Raw genomic sequence first — 20,841 nt, 5'->3', positions numbered from 1 at the left:
GAAATAAATTAGGCAACGCTAGACTAAACAACTGAGCCACCAGGGAAGTCTGCACAGCTTTTTGATGTGGTTTTTAGAGGTTTGCTGTGCTTGTGTGTGTTGTGAATCCTCTGTGGAGTGATATATAATAAAATAAGAACAAGGCAGGATGAGGCTTTGCCTGTACCACCCACTGAATAAAGAATGGTTAGACAAATGGAAAGACTGTATATAATGTTTCCCCCAGATTGCTTGAGTTTAGAGAGTATAGCATGGGCTTTAGTGCCATATCCATAATTTGGACTCAATAAATACTTTTTTAGATTAAATGAGATAATTGGTTATATGTACATGTGATCTTTTATTGCCTTAAATTTAGTTCAGTTTTCATTGTATCCTCCGCATTCCGTCTAAAACATAAATATTATTTTCAGAAAACTGCCCGTATGCAATGTATTTCTATGATTTTCCAAAGTCTTTCTATTCAATTTCACTTCCTTTCTTTCTGAGAAGATGGTTGTTGACAGGGCTCCCTCTTGTGTCTACAGATAGAGAAGAGAACGATAAATCTGTGCAGTAGACAGATCTATAGATCTGTTATGGTAGACAGGACTTTCTCTACGTGCCGCAGATGTCTACTTGATGAATCATGCATATGCAAAAATTTTAAGTGTCAGGTCATTTGAAAATGTGCTAAGGGAACTTGGTAAAGAGATTTTATTGCAGTCCTTTTGAAAAGTGAACTTAGACCTATTAAAACGTATGAGGTTTTGTTTTGAATTTATAAAAAGCAGATTTGATAACTATGAAAGTTAAACATTTTTTGTGGCTTTTTTTGAAAGAGAAGTATCTTCTCAGATTATATTTAGTGCCTCCTGACTTCCATTTGACCACTCACATCTATGACCTAAACTAGATCCTAGTGTGAAAACTTTCATATAATTTCCATTCAGTGTTTCAAGTCAAGCAAAGATAAAGATTCATGAAGTTGAAGGTGAGCCGGTAGCTCCACCTGTTAAACATTTTGGTTTCTTTTGTTTTATGTGCCCTAGGACATATTCTTTCTTCTTAGGCTGAGTCCAAGCTAAGGAAGACTGTTATTTGTTGTTTATTTTTATGTTTCTGCCTGGTTTAGAAAGTTGGCTCTCACTTTTGTCTAAAACCTTACTGAGAAGGCTTCTCTGTGTTTATTTTATCTCCTTAAGAGCAATCCTATACTCTTTTTCTGCCGGCTTCAGTGGCAGACTATGTGTGGAAGCAATTTGGTGTGAGGAAGTTGGTTCATTTTATTTCATTTACTTCCTTATCTTTATTAACATTTGATACTTGATAATGAGACTTAGGAAGAAGCCAAGAGGACTAACATGATTATCAATAATAATAAATATGCATCTGCTTAAATAGATGCTTCATAAATTAGAAATAATCCCAGTATTTGGAGTGACATGTCTTCTTCTTCTGTTGTAGAATAACAGACACCATTGGACCAACAGAAACCTCAATTGCACCAAGGCAAAGACCAAAGGCCAATTCCACTACTGCCACTCCCAGTGTGCTGACCATTCAAAGTTCAGCAACACCTGTGAAAGTCCCTGTTCCTGGTGAATTCGGTAATCACAGACCAAAAGGTAATACAGCCCTGCCGCCCTCGTCCCCTTTATAGTTGATTTACATAAACCTTTTATGGCTTGGTTACCTAGCAGTGTAAATTATTGGCAGACTTATTGTGAAGCAGGTATATTACACAGTACTTTAAGAAACATAAAGCTACTAATGTGTAATAAACTCAGCTAATTATTTTCCTAATGTTCTCAGCAAAGATAAGTTACTGGCAGTATAGAAGTATGGTATAAAAACCTCACAACTTGCTCATCCCTGGAGTCATCTTCAACTAGTAGGGGTTCGAAGTTGATACTAAAGTTCAAGAGTATAGAAATTTCTGTATTGTATTGGAAAGGAAGAATTTGAAACTCTAGCCTTACAAAGCATTTGTGTAAAATTGTTTTCAACTAGTATGTTTTAAATTAGAATACTCTTTACAGACTTCCCAGGTGGTGCCGTGGTAAAGAATCTGCTTGCCGATGGCAGACGTGGATTCAATCCCTGGGTTGGGAAGATCTGCTGGAGTAGGAGATGAAACCCACTGTAGTATCCTTGCCTGGAAAAGTCCATGGACAGAGGAGCCTGAAAGGCTATAGTCCATGGGGTTGCCGAGTCCAGCATGACTAAACAACTGAGCAGTCACGCACAATGGTTAAAAACCCCACATGTTGAGTCTCATGAACCTGAATTTCAGTCCTGTATCTTCTGTTTTTTTTAATAAGTGAGGTGAAGTTGCTCAGTAGTGTCTGACTTTTTGCAGCCCCATGGACTGTAGCCTACCAGTCTCCTCCGTCCATGGAATTTTTCAGGCAAGAGTACTGAAGTGGGTTGCCATTTCCTTCTCCAGGGGATCTTCCCAACCCAGGGATCGAACCCAGGTCTCCCACATTGCAGGTAGATGCTTTACCCTCTAAGCCAGCAAGGAAGCCCCGTATGTATTATGATAATTTAGGATTGTTCTAAGGATTAAATGACTGCTTACTGTAATGCCTGCCACATAATATGCCCTTCAGAAATGTTCACTCTTAACTATTATTACTACTATTAAGTAAAATACATGCTCAAGAAGACAGTATATTATCTGATGTAACATATGCCTGTGGTGATCAGGCATACCCGATGGAGGAATTCTATGGAAAAGGGAAAATAGGGAAATATGAAGTCTTTATGTCTAATTCCCGTTTTACCATCTCTTAGCCTCACTGTTCTCTTCTGTAAAATGGGAAAACAGCTATTCTGTTTTAAAGAGTAAATAACAAGGTGTATTGTATCTTGGAAAATTCTGTTTCATGGTAAGCATTCAACGTGAATTTCCCTTTTTATACCTTTCTGGGTGGGGATGCTCTTACTCTTACCTATCATATATTTCAGTCCTTCAGCCAGAGACCACTAGGAACACACTTATATTTGAGTAAATTTGGTTTATTACTCAGAAACCATGGAAATCTGTGGGAGTATCCCAGTAAGAAGGTGTCAGAAAAGACTTATGAAAGGGTTTGGGCTTGCTTTTGGTAATTTGGGGGAGGTAGGGGTATAATATCATTATGTAGAAGGAGAGATGGAGAAGCCTCATTTGGAAATGAAGCAACATTCAGTCATATTGGCCAGGATTGAGAGAAGTTTGGTCATTTTGTGGCTTGGACAGTGTTTCTGATTTTGCCAGTGTTGAGACATGATTATGGAGTCGGCTTGTCGTGATCCATCACTGACACAGGATGGCCTTGTCTGATGCTGGTGTTCTGTAAAACTGTTCACATTTATCAGGAGACTCCTCCATGCCATGACAGGGGCTGTGCTGCTTCGTCTTACATGCTTCCAGTTTAAGTTGGGGAAAAAAACAACCTCCCCGCCACCCCCCCCCCCCATATGTATACATCTCTTTAAGATTTCTTTTCCCATTAAATCTTACATAAAAGTAACACATGAATAAAATTTAAAAAAATATTCATACGAAGCAGTAATATTCAGAAAACTGTAGATATCTCCATTCTTTTTCTTCCTGGAGTAGACTAGCAACAGTTTGGTGTACCTCCTCCCAGTCCTTTTTATATTTTTGCATGTATAAACACTGATATAAATAATTCATGTTGGGTTAAACACAAATGCATTCATACTAGATACAGTTCTCTACAGCGTGATTTTTCTTAATATGCTTTGGGGGGGCCTCCCAGGTGGCTCAGTGGTAAACTATCTGCCAATACAGGAGACGTGGGTTTGATTCCAGGATTGGGAAGATCCCCTGGAGAAGGACATGGCAACCCGCTCTAGTATTCTTGCCTGGGAAATCCCATGGATAGAGGATCCTGGCAAACTACAGTCTATGGGGTCACAGAAGAGTAGGACGTGACTTAGAGATTCAGTAACAACAATAAACTTGGGAGAGCTATGCATAAATCTGTATGCATGGTGCATATCGTATTTTTATAAACACTTTCAAGAATAATTTAAAAGGAATATGCATTTTCTTAATAATTGTAAGAGTTGTTGCTCAGTCATGTCTGACTGTGACCCCATGGACTGCAGCACACCAGGCTTCCCTGTCCTTTACCATCTCCCAGAGTTTGCTCAAACTCATGTTTATCGAGTTGGTGATGCCATCCAACTATCTTGTCCTTTGTCGTCCCCTTCTGCCTTCAGTCTTTCCCAGCATCAGGGTCTTTTCTAATGAGTCGACTCTTTGCATCAGGTGGCAAAACGTGCATACAGATTCCTTGTATTTTGTAAACATTTTCAAGAATAATTAAAAGAAACATGCATTTTCTTATAACTGGAAGAGTTAGAAATAGTCATAAAACTTATCTTCATAGAGATGCTGTATTTAAGGCCTGTGGAGGTTTGAAGGCATTAACATTGATGAGAAAGAGTCCTCTTTCTCCTTGCACACTCCCTCCTTTTCCCCCTTAGGATTAAAGAGTCACATTTGATTTTACAGTAACTTGTTGGAAGAGAATATAGAAATTATTGTATATTACATTTCCTCTTTTTAAGTTGTGTATTTCATCCTCTTGTTTGTTTCTGAAGTTTATTTGTAGAGTTTTCCTGTGGTACAGTTTATAAAGCTTATAAATAAATTTCTATTTAGGAGCCAGTGTTAGTAGATTTTCTACAGTAGCATTTATTGAACATCTGTTATATAAAAAGTTCTTTGTGGTGCTAAAATAAATAATAATAAAGTCTTCACCCCATCTCTCAGGAGTACTAGTTAGGAAATAGCCATGTAAACAGTTAATGTGTGCAATGCCGAGATAAATGTTATAAAACCAAGTGGAAGCTTTAGGTGAAAGAACAAGGAGGAGAGATTTGAGATAAATTGTAAAGGATAATAACAGTTGCAGTGCGTGGAAACTGCATTTTGGGTGGAGAATCCCGTCAGCAAACATGCAGACTCAGGAGGGAGCATCATACAGCTGAGAAACGTGGAACGTTTCAAACTGGCCTGGCTGGTGTGTCCATGGAGAGGGAGCGCGGAAAATGACGTGTTTCTAAGATAGTGACTTGTTCATGAATTGTAACTGACAAATGAATACTTTTGCTATAGTAAATAATCCATTTAGACTACATTCATGTGGAAGTTTCTATAAAATAAGGATATAAATGCCTTGGTTAATGACTACTGAAATGGGTGTTTTGAAATCCATCCATTTTATTGAAACCATGAGTGTTTTTAATTTTTACTCCCTGAAATGGAGCACATTTGCTTTGCAGGGTTGTGTTTCTGCTGGGCAGCAAAGTGAATCAGCTCCACCTGTACATGTGTCACCCCTTTTTTGGACTTCCTTCTCATTTAGGTCACAGAGAACATTGAGCAGAGTTCCCTGTGCTATACACTAGGTTCTCATTAGTTGTCTGTTTTATACGTAGTAGTGTGATTATGTTAATGTAAGTTTTTGAAAACCTCTTTTAGGAGCACTGAAGCCTGGAAATGGCCCTGAGATTTTACTGGGCCAGGGGCCCACTCAGCAGCCTCCACAGCAGCACCGAGTCCTTCAGCAGCTCCAGCAGGGGGACTGGAGGCTGCAGCAGCTCCACCTGCAGCGTCGTCATCCTCACCAGCAGCAGCAGCTTCTTCAGGATGCTTACATGCAGCAGGTGATTCTGTCACTTGAGATACAGAAGTATCTGTATCTTTTGTATATATAGCCTCTATAGCTGTGAAATTCATGCCAGTTGAAAAGAGCAGTGAGTTCCCTTTTGTCTCATGGGACGTTGAGCTGTGGACTGAAGTAAACAGTTTGCTCAGTTTCCTGCTTATTAAAGAAAAGGCGTTTTATGTGCCTTCTGTGAGATGCTTAAGGATGCTCTGTGGAAATAGGCTGCGTTGTGGCTTTATGAAGCAAAAAATGTTCACCCAGTCATTTGGCACCACAGATAAGTATTGCAGTTTATGATGAGTAGTATCTTTTGAGTTACATTTTGAGTTCGTGTATATATATAGACTAATAATGTTGCTGAAAAGGTGATATTAAGTTTTCAGAGGTAGCATTGTCTTGGGTTCTTGTTCTTATTTTGATGTTTTTCATGTTTTGCCTGTGTTTGGGTTATATGTGTGTTATGTGTGTGTGTAGGTGTATGGGGGTCAGCAGTTAGAAGGGACATAGAAAAAAATGACGTTAAGTTCTATTCTGTCCTTTGCCTCATCAGAACCTGCAGATTTCTAGTGTCACTAAACTATTTTAAATTTAATGACTGTTGTTATCATCCTTCCATCAATTTCTGAACTATTTTTGAGCCAATTATATGCTGACACTTCTTATGGGTGTACTGGTGCCCTGCTCTTGACTGATAGACCCAGAGTGAAGAGGAGTTAAATAGGGGTGCCATTGAATGGCCAGAAGATATCATTGAAGGGGAGTCAGAGGAGATTGGGAATTTACTGTTGTAATTCCTGCAGACAGATCACTTCAGGGGCTTTCATCAACAAGTAAACAGGTTTAGGTTTCTTCCAGACATCCTTAAACTGTGCTGCTAATTGCTTCTAGTTGCATCTATTATGTTGCATTGATAATTTTGAAACTAGTTCCAATAAGCAGATGTAAGTTACAGTCACTTACTGATTATAGGTATTTCCCATTAGTGTTTGACTATTGAGTACCCAAGTCATTGTTACGGTAGGATCAATACTTCACAATAAAAGGCTATGGAACAAAACGGCAGGAGTAATATCATTGAATTTGTTCTTCAAACTGTAGTATCAGCATGCAGTGCAGCAGCAGCAGATGCTTCAGCAGCAGTTGTTAATGCATTCGGTGTATCAGCCACAGCCTTCTGCATCGCCGTATCCTGCAATGGTAAGTGGTGCATAACTTTTAGAGGTTGCCTTTGGAGTATACACTGCAGTGTTGGAATTCACAGTGTGAATAGTATTTTATAGAATTTAATAATTCAGAATTAACTCAAGTTAATTAATGAACATATATTTTATCAAAGCCAATTGTAAGCTCAAGCAGTTTTACATTGGGTTGAACCTGGATTTGGCAGATCATAATAGACTGATAGTATTTTTCTCTTATCTCATAGTATAAGGAGATGACTGCTTACCCAGGATATCTTGTCATATGTTTCATTCATTTGACAAATGTCTATTGAATAAAAAAAAGTAAGAAAGGAAGGAACCCCAAAGGAAAATTGCATTTGCTTCAGAAAATAGTTTGACATTTTTTTATAGCAACCACCATACCAAGTGATTTTAAACTACTGTGTTGTTTTTTTCTTAAACTATTTAAAGGAGAATTTTTGAATCCTGCTAGGTGAGCCTAACTTTCCAGTTTCTTAAAAATTGAGGTATAGTTGACATAGGATTATGTTAGTTTCAGGTAGATAATGTAATAATTTGTTGTGTGTCTATATTACAAAATGATTGCTACAATAAGTCCAGTTAAACAACTTCTTAAATAGATTTATTTCACCTTGTTGTAGTGTTCTGTAGAAGCTGCTCCTTCAGATAAAAGTTGTTTTTCCAGTATCTGATTTGTTGCCAGTGTGAAAAGGAAGGAGTGAAGTGGCAGGTGCAGTGGAGTAAATAGGGCGCTGCTGACAGCGCTTCGTGCCCGTGAGCGTCGCTTTGTGTGACGGCATGCTTTGTTTCAGATGCAGCAGTATCAGCAGGCTTTCTTGCAGCAGCAGATGCTCACTCAGCAGCAGCAGTCTCAACCACAGGCGTCACCAGAGTATCTCACCTCCCCTCAAGAGTTCTCCCCAGCCTTAGTGTCCTACTCTTCATCACTTCCAGCTCAGGTTGGACCCATGATGGACTCCTCTTACAGTGCCAATAGGCAAGTATTTTTCCACTGAATACAAAGGAGATCATTGTGGGAGTGGGTGTTATCATGGAGTGGAGTCATTTCATCAGTTGAAGTGGCTCCTGAATTTGGAGCCCATCTTTTAGTCGAGTTCCGCCTTTTCTCTTACTAGTCCTCTCTTCTGGTCCCTGTGCGTCTCCATCCTTCTTTCCGTTTTCATCAGTTAATTCTGCTAACTGCTGTCTGCAAGTAAGGCTTAGCAACATCCAGGAAAGGAAAAGGAAAATTATTGTCAAAAGGAAAGCTATTGTGGTGTCTTAGCATAACCAGGACATAAAATCACTTTATTCAGTAGTGATTTTAGAGTGGTACTATTTGTTATGGCAGCTGATTTTCACTTTAAGGTTTATTCACTGTGATGATAATAGTTAATATTTATCGAAGGCTTATTTATTTATGTTCTTTGCTTTACCTGTATTAAATCATTTAATCTTCTCAGTAACCCTGTGAGGTAGATACTGCTTCTCCTGTTTCACAGATGAGGAAGTTGAGACCTACAGAGGTCAAGGATCTTGCCCAAGGGTGAACAGCTAGTGACCTTTCTGGAGGTGATTCAGATCCCATGTGGTCCCTCTCCCAGTGCATGTCCTTATCTGCCACCTCCATCATAATAAAATGATCTCCTTTATCACGTATTTATAAAGTATGAACTTTAAAATTTTCAGTTATAATTTTTTTTCCTCTTTTAATTTTTACGCTAGGTCAATTGCTGGTAAAGAGGCAGTTGCAAATATGACACATCAGAAGAACATCAGTAACCCACCTGATATGTCAGGGTGGAATCCTTTTGGAGAGGACAATTTCTCCAAGTTAACAGAAGAGGAACTGTTGGACAGAGAATTTGACCTTCTCAGATCAAGTAAGGGACACTTGAAGGCTTATTTTGCTTCACAGTAAAATAACAGCTCTATAATTATTCAGCAAGGCCAAAGACTGTTTTGGAATGGTAAAGAGAAAATTCTTTTTGCACATTTGAGGGCAAAATTCAGGCCATCTTCTTTTACATATACTATCATACTATCTTGTGTGCATTAGAAATCAGTTGCTTGATAGTAGCTATTAAACCTAAGATTACTGATATTATGTTGATTCCTAACACTTAAATACTGCATATCTTTGAATGTTAGTTCAGAAACCTCCAAAAAATGGAAAGTTAATGTTCAGATAAAAAGGGAGGCATTAGTATCCTGCCTTACTAATCATTTTGCAGCTCTGTTTTCTTGCACACTCGTTACAAGATTTTGTGGGTCTGAGATGCCCTTTGAAAGTGCCTGAAAGAAACATGGGCTACTACATTATGTTAATGTTTTGTAATGCCCTTTGAATGAGTGGTGACATAAAAGGGCTGCTTTGTTATCCTGGTATGGCAAAGTGAAATAAATTCTTTTCCATCTTAAATCAGATATCTCAATGTTTTTACTTGCAGTCATTGCCTTTTATTAAACTACCTAATACATACGTCAAACCTCGCCATACATATTTTAGAAATTATTTTTTGGAAAAGAGATGCGTGGAGTGTTTTGAGGAGCTTGCGAAACAGTAGCAAAAACTCATTCCTGAAATCTTAAGATAATTGTCAGTTTTCTGAGTCTTGGGTGTGTGTGTGAGCATGAGTGCATGTGCCAAGTGTTTTTCCCCGTTTTGCATGTGAAAAGGTCATTAGTTACAGTTCCTAGTTTCTATTTTGTTTTTAGGTAACTGCCTTATGAGAACATTTATTAGGTGAAGTACTTTGTTTCAAATTGATATATATTTTATGTTAAAGCTAATAAATGCCCTGAATTCATGTAAGAATAGTTGTTTGGAATTTAAATTTGTATTTTACTTTTTGGTTATATGATTATGAAAAATTAAATTGATTAAATACAGATATAAAAATGAGTTCTGAGCCTTTAATAAAGGTTTGTTAACTTTGATAAAACCAATCTTACATTTTTTTTCATTAAAAAAAGTATTTTTAAACCACAACATTTTTTGTTTGGCATTTTTCCTACAATTTATGTTGAGTGGTCCAAAAAGCAAGGTTTTTAAAAAAGAAAAGTATCTCTTTCCTTTAGGGAGATGGTAGGGAGATATAGGGGGTAACCAATCATTGTAATGTATAGGATTATTTTTAAAGCAAAAGATAAAATATTCATTTTAATGAATTCTGACCAGGATAGTAATTAAGGTTTGCTAAATCAGTATTTTCTACTCTTTGGGTGAAAACTCCTCTTCACACTGTTCTAAAAAATAAATCAGTTTATGGGTGGGTAAAGTATTCACATTATTCTGTACCTTATAAAAATGTTATTCTAAGCTCTCTAGAATTTATGATGACACCAAGTGTTAGTTACTTTGCATAGGCAGAAGTGGCATACACATATTCATGTATACTTCATAAAAATTGGATTTAGTTTGTAAAACGCTTAACCAGCCATTTGCTTTCAAACTTTAAGGTCTACTCACATGTGTAATTTGTGTATATATTTGAATACACATGTGTATGCCAAAGAGAGTCAGAGTTCACTGCAGTATTAGTTATGAAAAGATACTAGGTTCCAAATGAAAGTGCAAGAGGAACTTTATCTAAAGGACAGACTTGGAAACAACTCAGCCATTTGGAAAACCGCCTAGATGGTCCCTGAGCTGTTGAACTCATTGTCACAAGGATGATTTACTTAAATTAGCACATAGCAGCAGAAAGCATGAATTCTGATAACCTGGCCATGCCATTTAACCAGATCTTTAACTCTCTGAAGTCACTTAACTGCTGTTCACCTGATCATTTATAAACTGGTTATAATGATGCTTATCTCATAGGGTTGTCAAGAAAGTTCAATAATGTCTTTCAAGAGTCCTAGCACTCCATAAATGCCACTTCCACTTTTCTTACCTTCTGTGTACGTCTTTGGGGTCTTATTTCCGAGGTTATTTTTCTATAACAGTCATTTTAAAATCATATCTAAACTGTTGGGTTTCTCAGCTGGCAATTAAAAGACAAATGGAAGGGGTTTTGTGGGCAACATTGTCAGCAGCAGAAGTGATTTATGACAGCAGGGAGAGCGATTGAATTCTTCAGGCAAGAACACTGGAGTGGGTTGTGGTTCCCTTCTCCAGGGAGTCTTTCCCAGCCCAGGGATCTAACCCAGGTCTTCTGCATTGCAGACAGATTCTTTACCAACTGAGCCACCAGGGAAGCTCTAATAATTGATAGTCACAGTAATGGGGTTCAAAAAAAGTGAAATGTCTTTAATAAAGTTTATGAAGAAATCAGTAATGTATAGAATATAGTTTAGAAAGATTTCCTCCCAGATTTGGCTTAATTGTAAAGCTGAGTCATCGTTAGCACACCTTTCACTCACAAGCAATAAGGTATCTAATATATGATCTACTTGATAAGATTTGAATTACACAAATGGGTCTCTTTTAGAACCTCGAGTTTCAGTACACTGATGGTGGAGTGGAAATTGATTGTCGGTCATTACTGCAAGTTGGTTCCTCTGTCTCTATCAACATTTTCCAAAATGAAGAAATAAATTACCAATGAATTTGAAATACCAAATTTATCTTTTTATCAGCACAGATATTTATCAACAATTTTTCAAAGTCTTTTTTTTTAAGATTTTTTATATTTGGCTTATGAAAGCTTTCCAGTGAGAAACTGTATACTTTATGTTTGGACCTTAAAAATACTGGCATTGTCCATATAATGATTGTTTAGAATAAAACATTGCCATTTGAAGTTTTATTTTAAAAATAGTATGTGATTATTTATTTTTTAAAAAAGAAAAAAAGATGTACTGTCAGGAAATACTCTACTTGTGTGTATTTTGCAGGCAGTAATTCTAAAATTTTGAGATATTAAAATTCTAAGATATTAGTAATTGGTAGTTAAAAAAACCCGTTTTTTAATCATTTTTGAGAGAACAGTGGACTCCAGCTGGCCAAGGGGGTTAACATATAAAGTATGAGTCAGATTCTTCTTGCTTTTGCTTTCAGTGTAACAATACTTATGGTTTGGAATTTTTAACCTGTTCCTATTTAAGACCAAAATATTACATTGAAATTAAGCATTATTAATAAAGCTAGTCTCAATATTTTTTTAAAATTTAAACTTGTATTTTTCATGGTCTTTTGTGTCAAAGCATTCAGATTCATAAGCTAACTTTAGAAATCTAATTGTCATAATCTTTAATACACTAAGCACTAATTAGAATATGGGTGTTTGCTTTGGGAAAATTTAACTTGCCTTTGAATAGTTGTGTAGCTCTACATATTAATTAAAAGTGATACTTGATGATATGTTTTCTTGTTTATGAATTTATTGTTTATTTCTGTTTAAAATTGCATCAAAATAACTAAAAGGAAGAGTCAAAGAAACTAAAATCTATGGCTTCTTTGCATATTCTACTGAATGTGCATTTTTTCCCTCTGAAGCCACAGTATGAAATAGATATTAGTATGAAATACTAATATGAAATACTAGATATTAGTATGCAATAGATACGAAATAGATATTAACATCAGTATAAAACATCAACTCTCACCATTTTAACCTGATTCAGACCTATTACTGTTCTTTTATGGCAGAATGACAGAACTTTTCAGGCATATTAGGATGGTGTCAAAGTATCAGATGATGACTCTACTTTTAAACGTTATTCTTTAACTTTTTGGCTGTTCAAGCCATTATCCACCCATATAAGCTGTTGAATTAACTTTTTAGAGTATATTCATTTTCTGATGATATTATGGAATATAATTTGATTCTAAAATTTAAAAATTCTCTATTTTTGCCATCTGTATCTATTAAAATCCTTGAAAAAATAGTGTCTTCATTCAGCACAAATATTTTGGGAAGGCAGGAAGAGGTAAGTTACAAATCAAGCTTAAGTTTTACGCTAATGAAAAGAAAACAATTCAGAAAAAGAAAACAAAAGTTCTTTGAAAATGGAGCTTAAATACATTTTAGGGGTGACTTGGTATTTGAAAAGTAACTCTACATACCATTTCATTAGTTTTTATTTATATGTAGTTGATAATTTAAAAAATTAATGTCTATTTTTTTATTTTGTGCCCTGGGATTCAGATTATCATGTGAACTTTAGAAATCTAAATGATTTTTGAAAAAGTCTTTCTTGGAAAAATTTATCCTGTTTTGTGGAACAATGGGAACATGATTCACTAGATAGTGAGTTTATTCTGCTTCCTGTTTTGAAATAATTGGATACATGAACTTTGTATAGAACAGTATTTTCACATTTTTAATTATGGGGACGCCATATATAAAAAAAATACTACTCCTTCGTGGTAGTGTTTGTATTTTTTCATAGTATAAACAGTATTTGTTACTGATTTCCTGAATTAAGGTTACAATGAATATTTTGAAAGAACATCTAAATTGAATTTTCATTGCTTTCCATTTCTATATTGGATTTGAAAATAACCTCTTGAGTTTTGGAAGTTTTATTTGTACATAAATCAGTTGTCAGGTTTGTTGCCTTAAAATATTAGTGTTTCATTCAAAATTTTAAGTAAAAATTTAAATAACCTGAAGTTTCATGTGGATATTAATAGAGTTAGTTTTAGCCATAAAACTGATAATTGTATCATAAAGGTGTTTCAAGGATCAGTTGTCCATAGCAATGATTAAGTATTTTCAAGATACCATAGACTCTAGAGCCTTGCCTTCTCAAACCTGTACTCCCTGGACCAGCAGTATCCTGGCATTTGGGAGCCTGTTGAATTGAGAATCTCAAGATCCATTGCAGAACCATCCAGTCCGAATCTGCATTTTAACAACTCCCCAAGTGTTTAGAATGCACATTAAATTTGAGAAGCACTGTCTTAAGATTGCTGCTTTAACTTGGGGCTTTTTAACTCACTCTGCAGTTACAAGTCTTTTTAGAGAAGTCTAATTCTATCTGGGTTTTCCCTCCGCATCCTGCCATCCCTTAGAACTCACATGAAATCAGGATAGTTTACCCGTGTGTGTGTGTGTGTGTGTGTGTCTGTGTCTGTGTGTGCGCATGTGTGTGGACAATTAGTCCTGGCTGACTGCAACTCCATGGACTGTAGCCCACCAGGCTTCTCTGTCCATGGAATTTTCCAGACAAGAATACTGGAGTGGGTTGCTATTTCCTTCTCCAGGGGATCTTCCCGACCCGGGGATTGAATCCATGTCTCCTGCATCTCCTGCATTGGCAGGCAGATTCTTCACTGCTGAGCCACCTGGCCTGGGAAGAAGCCAGTTTACCCATAGAATTCCTAAATATGAAAGGAATAGTCCTGGGAATGCCTAAAATGTTTGTTAGAGTAGAATGGGTCTGATTATCAAGAATCAGAGGATAAAGAGACATTTTACAGAAATCCAGAAGTTGTCAACTGATAAAGTGCTTGTGTTGTACAGAGTTTAGGGACAGGGAACCATCATCACCACTAGGCAATCAGGATACACTGGATTTTCAAACATACCAGACCTGCTCCTGCCTTTGAGCCTCTGCTCTGGCACTTTCTCTGCCTGATGTGTTCTTCCCCAGGAATCCACTTCCGCCTCCTGGGAATCTTTTCTCACCAGGCAGCTGTTAGCCTCACTCCATTTCACTGTGTTTATTACTGCAACCTGTGCCCGCTCCCTTATTTCCTTTTTCCTCGATCTACATATTTCTCTCTAGCTTTGTTTTTAAGTCTGTAGTCCTCATGTTTCTTTCTTATTAGTCGTTCTTCCATGCCAGCATGTAACCTCCATGAGGGCAGGAATCTTCTTTTTGTTTGCTGTTGTATGCCCATGCTCTAGAACAATGCCTGGCACATAGTAGATGCTCAACTATTTATTGAATGAAAAAAAATGAATTCTGTTAAGGCTTTTAATTTAGTAGAGAAATGTCTACATATTTGTATGTATGAGGATGGTTTAACCAAGTGATATGAGAAATAAACAGTAACACAAAATAAATTAACATACAGCGAATTACATTTTATTGCTATTGAAAAATATGATTTACCTCTTTTATGAATAAATGACTATTTGTATTTTTTCTATGCATATTTTTAGAGAAAGTTTGCCAAATATGTCTCTGTTTAATAATTGGGGTTTAACTTCAGATCTAATATGTTACAAGTTAAAGATAACTGTTGTTTAAGTAAGTCAACCTAAGTTATTTGTTAGGTTAATTATATTTAGTGAAATCTAGCACTGTGATTATATTGTTAAACTTGCCTTTGTAGAAACAGATACATATTTAAACTCAGGACTACCCCCTAATACTTAAACAAATGAACTTTGAATCTCATATTTTTTAAGAAGGCTGTTGCTTTGTTTAATTTTCACTTTTATTTGTACTGTGTGCCACTTTTTTTAAAATTTAAAGATCATTTTGTTTTTATTTTATTTTTTGTTTTGTTCATCTTATTTTTGCAGACAGGCTCGAGGAAAGAGCATCCTCAGATAAGAATGTAGAGCCACTTTCTGCTCCATATAACCATCCTCCAGAGGATCCTTTTGGTTCTGTTCCTTTCATTTCTCATTCAGGCAAGTTACATATGTAACATCATCACTCTCATTAAAAAAAAGCACACAAGAACAACAGTAGTAACAAAGGCAGAAACCCTTATTATAAAATCGAAGTAGAAATCAGATGTTAGTTACAGAAAATAGAACGGAAAATTATTTTAGCCTCTAGCTATCCTAGTTTTCCTAATGTTCTTTCCATTGGGTTATTTAATTTGTGCCTTTTGCTCACACGTAAAAATGCTGATTTGCATAGTAGAATATTAACTGTTTCTTTCTACTTTTACCACTGGATACTGTTTTCAACCATTGGATACTGTTTTCAACCATTGGATACTGTTTTCATGCATGAAAATATCTCCCCCTTTTATATACTTGAAATACTTCAAAGACATTTTTATACTTAGCTTTTGCCTAACAATCCTCCTTTCCTAGTTTATACACACTCTTGTAGCTGCGTTTTAAAAGTATTAGTAATCTTCTGTCTGTCACAATTTGTAACAAATGACCTATTCTTTTCTTCTTATTCCTTCTTTGATTTCAATCCAGAGTTTAAATATTGTTATTATTCACCATTTAAGAATACTTGTAATAGTATTTTCAAAGTAATTGCCTAGTTAACACTGTTGAAAATACAAGGATGGAATAGGATCCCACTTTGGCATAAATGGATTTGTGTGTATGGTTATATTATAATGGAAAAACTGAGTTTAATCTTAGAGAAAGGGAGTGCGGTGGAAGAAATCACGCTTTACCAGAAGGTAAAGATTTTGTTTAATATATTCAAGGTAATTGTCTACCATGTTCTTTGGTTCTGTTTTATTTCTCACTCAGGCCTAAGTTACATGTGTGACTTCATCACTACCATTTAGAAACATTCATACAGAGAGAGCAATAACAAAAGAAAAACGTGAATGTAAAACCAAAATAAGATATAGGTGTTCAGGATTTCTGATAATGCATCAAGGCAGTGTGATGGCCTTTCAGATTTGGTTATCCAGAACACAGCACAGTAACTGTTTCCTGGACGGTTTCTTTATCTTAAATTGGGGATGATATTAAATACTTTGTGAGATTATTGAAAGGATTAAATGAGAACATGTTTATAGAGAACACAGAGATCATCACTGTTGGTTGCTGTTGTTACTGTTGTTATTGGTAGTGTTATTAAATTGTATTTTTACTACTTAGTACTGAATTCCAGAATCTTAAGTGTTCAGTAAGTTTTGTAGCTACTATCCAGCTAGTAGCAGTATAGAGTTCCAGTAATAATAAGCTAATTAACTACTGAATGAAATCTTTTCATGAAGTGTAGACCCAGTTTATGAAGCTGTTCCCCCACCAAGGACAGTTTTAACAGTACCATTTCTATTTTTATTAAAGCATTCACTACCAGTGTTCAGTACAGCATACACATATACATATCTGTTAAAAGCATATGGTATTCATTCCTGGTCTTGAAATGCGCCCAGCCTTCCTTCTCCCTGAGACATCGTTGTTAGTTTGTATACTAACATGGGATGTTGTGGCTCTGTGAGTTACAGCATGGACTATCTAATTTTAATAAACACCCTCAACTTCTGAAACATACAGAGTTTAAACAATTCTATCAATGAAATTCTAGATTTCTTGTGTTGCATTTCATTTTTAATTAGGTTTGGTGAACTTCCCTTACTCTCCCTAACTGTAACCTACCTCTTGGATCTTGTTATCTAATATGAAGTTAAATTGAATTTAAGGATGGGAAAGGTCACATTGTATATAGCAAATACTTATTGAAAATAAATTATTACAGATTGTCAGTCCAAATGCTGGATCATTGTATAAGCCATGATGAGGTGTATCATTTATACCTTTAGAGTCTAGTGATTCCTTTTTTTAAAAAAATTTTTTCCTTGAAATTGTTGTTGTTGTTCAGTCACTCATTCGTATCTGACTTTGTAACCCCATGGACTGACTGCAGCATGCCAGGCTTCCTTATCCATCACCAGCTCCTGGAGCTTGCTCAAACCCATGTTCATCTGGTCGGTGATGCCATCCAACCATCTTGTCCTCTGTCATCCCCTTCTCCTCCTACCTTCAATCTTTTCTCAGCATCAGGGTCTTTTCTAATGATTCACATCTTTACATCAGGTGGCCAAAGTATTGGAGCTTTAGCATCAGTCCTTCTAATGGATATTCAGGACTGATCTCCTTTAGGATTGACTGGTTTGATCTCCTTGCAGTCCAAGGGACTCTCAAGAGTCTGCTCCAACAGCACAGTTCAAAACCATCAATTCTTCAGCACTCAGCCTTCTTTATGGTCCAGCTCTCACATCCATACATGACCACTGGAAAAACCATAGCTTTGACTAGACAGACCTTTATTGGTAAAGTAATGTCTCTGCTTTTTAATATGCTGTCTAGGTTTGTCATAGCTTTTCTTCCAAGGAGCAAGAGTCTTTTAATTTCATGGCTGATGCTTTTAATTTCTCCACATATGAATATGAGTTATGAAGTTACTCCATAATGAATAAGTATGAGCAACTTTTAAGAAATCAAGCACAGTCTGTTATTGTGAGCACTTCCTTGGAATGCTCCCTACCTTCAGGTTCTAATTAGAACTTGTAGATTCTACTGATTCTTGAAGATCAAGAATTCTCCTCTTCTAGAGTTTCAGCAGTGGTTCCTACTGTTGGATCCTACTGTATAGACACAGAGGAAACTGAGGCTCTAAAGTGGGGGCAAGTGACTTTTCTAAGACCAGATAGTTATAGTCCAGCTCTGGCTAATGCTAAACTCTGTTCTGTAAAAATAGCAAAATGAAACTGTTGCATGACTTTTTTTTTTTAACCAGTGTTCAGTATATATTCTGTTCTGTGTGAATTGTTCCACTTGTAGATGGGTTTTTGATGTATTGTGGAAAGAAGTGAACTCCATGTCCTAGTTCTCCACCATCTTGATTTCCCAAGTGTCGAGTGTCTTGCTCTAAATAAAAACCTACAGTAAGAAGAGTACCATAATAGAAATGTCAGTTCTGTGGCATTTTTAATCTGGCTGGCAAATATTACCCACATCTAGTATGATTCTCTTCTTATACTCGGGCCTTTTTGCTTGGTTCATGTTCTGAGAAATTGTACAGATTTTGATAAAACCTTCTAATCTAGTAATCCTTGGGTCTGGTGGGGTAGATTGCTGAGAAATGATGGCAGGCAGTATGCTTCCAATTCCCAGTCTCACAGCCCCTCCCTTATACCCTAAATGATGAGACAGCAGAAGGCATGTAATTACAATAGCAGTTTCAAGCCACTCATCCTCTATAATCCGATAGCAAGGAAAAGAACATCAAAATTTTCTTGAAACTGGAAGCTTCTTACATGATTAAAAATGTACCACCTGCTTTATAAGTAAAAGAAGTGTCCTCTCGAAGATGGAAACCTGATTAAAAGAGTGGTAACATGAATGGTAAGATGCAAATATTCCCCTCTCCTCACACTGTTTTGGACGTATTCTAAATATTTTAAGTTTTTTAAATTATTCATATAGTTTATATATAAAACTAAAGATAAAATTTATATAAAGGTTCATTTATGTGGTTTAAGAACACATTTGCAATGTTTATTTAAAATAGTGTGGCATCGGGACTTTCCTAGCAGTTCAGTGGGTTAAAACTTCACACTTCCAATGCAGGGCGTTTGGGTTTGATCCCTGGTTGAGGACCTAGGATTCCACATGTCATGTGCCTCAGTCAAGAAATTAAAAAAACAAAAAACTATATGTATGTATATATAGTGTGGCATTAACTAGGATTTCATTCTTTATACAAGTATTTGTTTAAAAAAGACTAATAAGTGTATGAAAGTCTATGAAAGTTGAGAAATTTTAGTTTTTGAGTTTGGAATCTTCTTTTGGACACTGAAAGACTGATGTCTTTGAAATTTTAATATCTAGAAATATCTTTTTATGAAAATTTGAGCTTGGAATAGATGAATTCATGTTCTTAAATTCATTTGGTTAGGTAAGCTTGTTTTTCAGAATCTCCAAATAGTTTTTATCTTGTTCAGTCATTTTCCAGATCACTAGAATCAGATTAGTATGTGTTTTTCACAACTGTTGGCTTAGATGGTAAAGAATCTGCCTGCAATGTGGGAGACCTGGGTTCAGTCCCTGGGTTGGGAAGATCCCCTGGAGAAGGAAATGGCAACCCACTCCAGTATTCTTGCCTGGAAAATTCCATGGACAGAAGAGTCTGACGGGCTATGGTCCATGGGGTTGCAGAGAGTCTGATTCAACTGAGCAACTAATACACTTTCACAACTGTTTAAATGAATGATAAGTACCTTGAAGTCAGGAAGTAATCATATCTTTGTATGCTGTATAATACCTTGTTGAATGAATTCACTATCAAAGTGTACTTTGGTAATCTAATATAAACTTTTTATCACATACCCTAATATTTAATGAGTTTTCACTAGATAAGATGGATTTTATAAATGTTTGGCTCTATCAGGTAAGTTCGAGTATTGCCTTTATTTCCTCATTCCGTATATGAGGAAATTGAGACTTTTTTGGATGCCTGTCTTCCATGGATTTTGTAAAGTTGTATGTGCTTTCATTTGTTGATAAAGCCTTATAGTATTTCTAGAACTTAACCCTATGGTGAGTGAAAGTTGCTCATTTGTGTCCGACTCCTTGCGACTCCATGGACAAGATAGTCCACGGAATTCTCCAGGCCAGAATACTGGAGTGGGTAGCCATTCTCTTCTCCAGGGGATCTTCCCAACCCAGGGATCAAACCCAGGTCTCCCACATTGCAGGCAGATTCTTTGGCATCTGAGCCACCAGGGAAGCCCAATAATACTGGAGTGGGTAGCCGTTCCCTTCTCCAGGGGATCTTTCCAACCCAGGAATCAAACCAGGGTCTCCTGCATTACAGGTAGCTGAGCTACCAGGGAAACCCTATATGATTAAGATATTTATCATAGTGTTCAACAAACACTGTTTGCTGAAATAGAAGCAATACCATTCTCATTCTATTAGTTTTTTGTTTCCTTTTTAAAAAATTTTCAGACATAGGTTTGTAAAGGGGGATACAAAAGAAACATAAGGCAAGCCTGTGGTTATAGTTTGTAAGGGATCGGTTCTAAGCTGTACTGAATGTTTGCTGGTGTTGATATTCTCCTGGTAGTTTATAGAATTTACAGAGCGTTTTAAACTAGTGTCATCAGCAGAGAACTAACTGGGCCTTAAACTTGGACAAGTCATTCAGCTTTTCTCTAATTTCAAATTACTTTTATGTTAAAGGAGATTGGACTTTGTCTTTAAAAATCTCTTCTTGTTTTTTGCTTTCAACATATAGTTGAAACTATGAAACAGGATTAAGATCACCAAAAGAAAGAAAGAAGAGAAGCGAGAAAGCCAGGGAATGAGTGTCGGTTGGTAACGTGGCATATCTTCAAAATGGTAGGAAGTCATGACAGTGACATGATA

General features: G+C 36.4%; 1 protein-coding gene across 2 annotated transcripts in view; it reads left to right on the top strand.

Moving 5' to 3' along the window:
- The window catches only part of BMP2K (BMP2 inducible kinase), a 117,012-nt gene that overhangs the window by 85,956 nt on the left and 10,215 nt on the right, over positions 1 to 20,841 (top strand). The window contains exons 10-15 of one of the 2 annotated variants that reach the window (XM_065914685.1): positions 1,447 to 1,607; positions 5,486 to 5,670; positions 6,771 to 6,869; positions 7,669 to 7,853; positions 8,582 to 8,739; positions 15,283 to 15,393. In XM_065914685.1, the coding sequence (XP_065770757.1) occupies positions 1,447 to 1,607; positions 5,486 to 5,670; positions 6,771 to 6,869; positions 7,669 to 7,853; positions 8,582 to 8,739; positions 15,283 to 15,393 (899 nt within the window). The remainder of the gene's footprint in view (positions 1 to 1,446; positions 1,608 to 5,485; positions 5,671 to 6,770; positions 6,870 to 7,668; positions 7,854 to 8,581; positions 8,740 to 15,282; positions 15,394 to 20,841) is intronic. The other variant, XM_065914686.1, reaches the window with a different exon arrangement.

Source organism: Muntiacus reevesi, chromosome 22, assembly GCF_963930625.1.
Source record: "Muntiacus reevesi chromosome 22, mMunRee1.1, whole genome shotgun sequence".
Lineage (NCBI taxonomy): Eukaryota > Metazoa > Chordata > Mammalia > Artiodactyla > Cervidae > Muntiacus > Muntiacus reevesi.
Note: the sequence above shows the minus strand (reverse complement) of the source record. Positions and strands in the feature narration are given on the sequence as shown.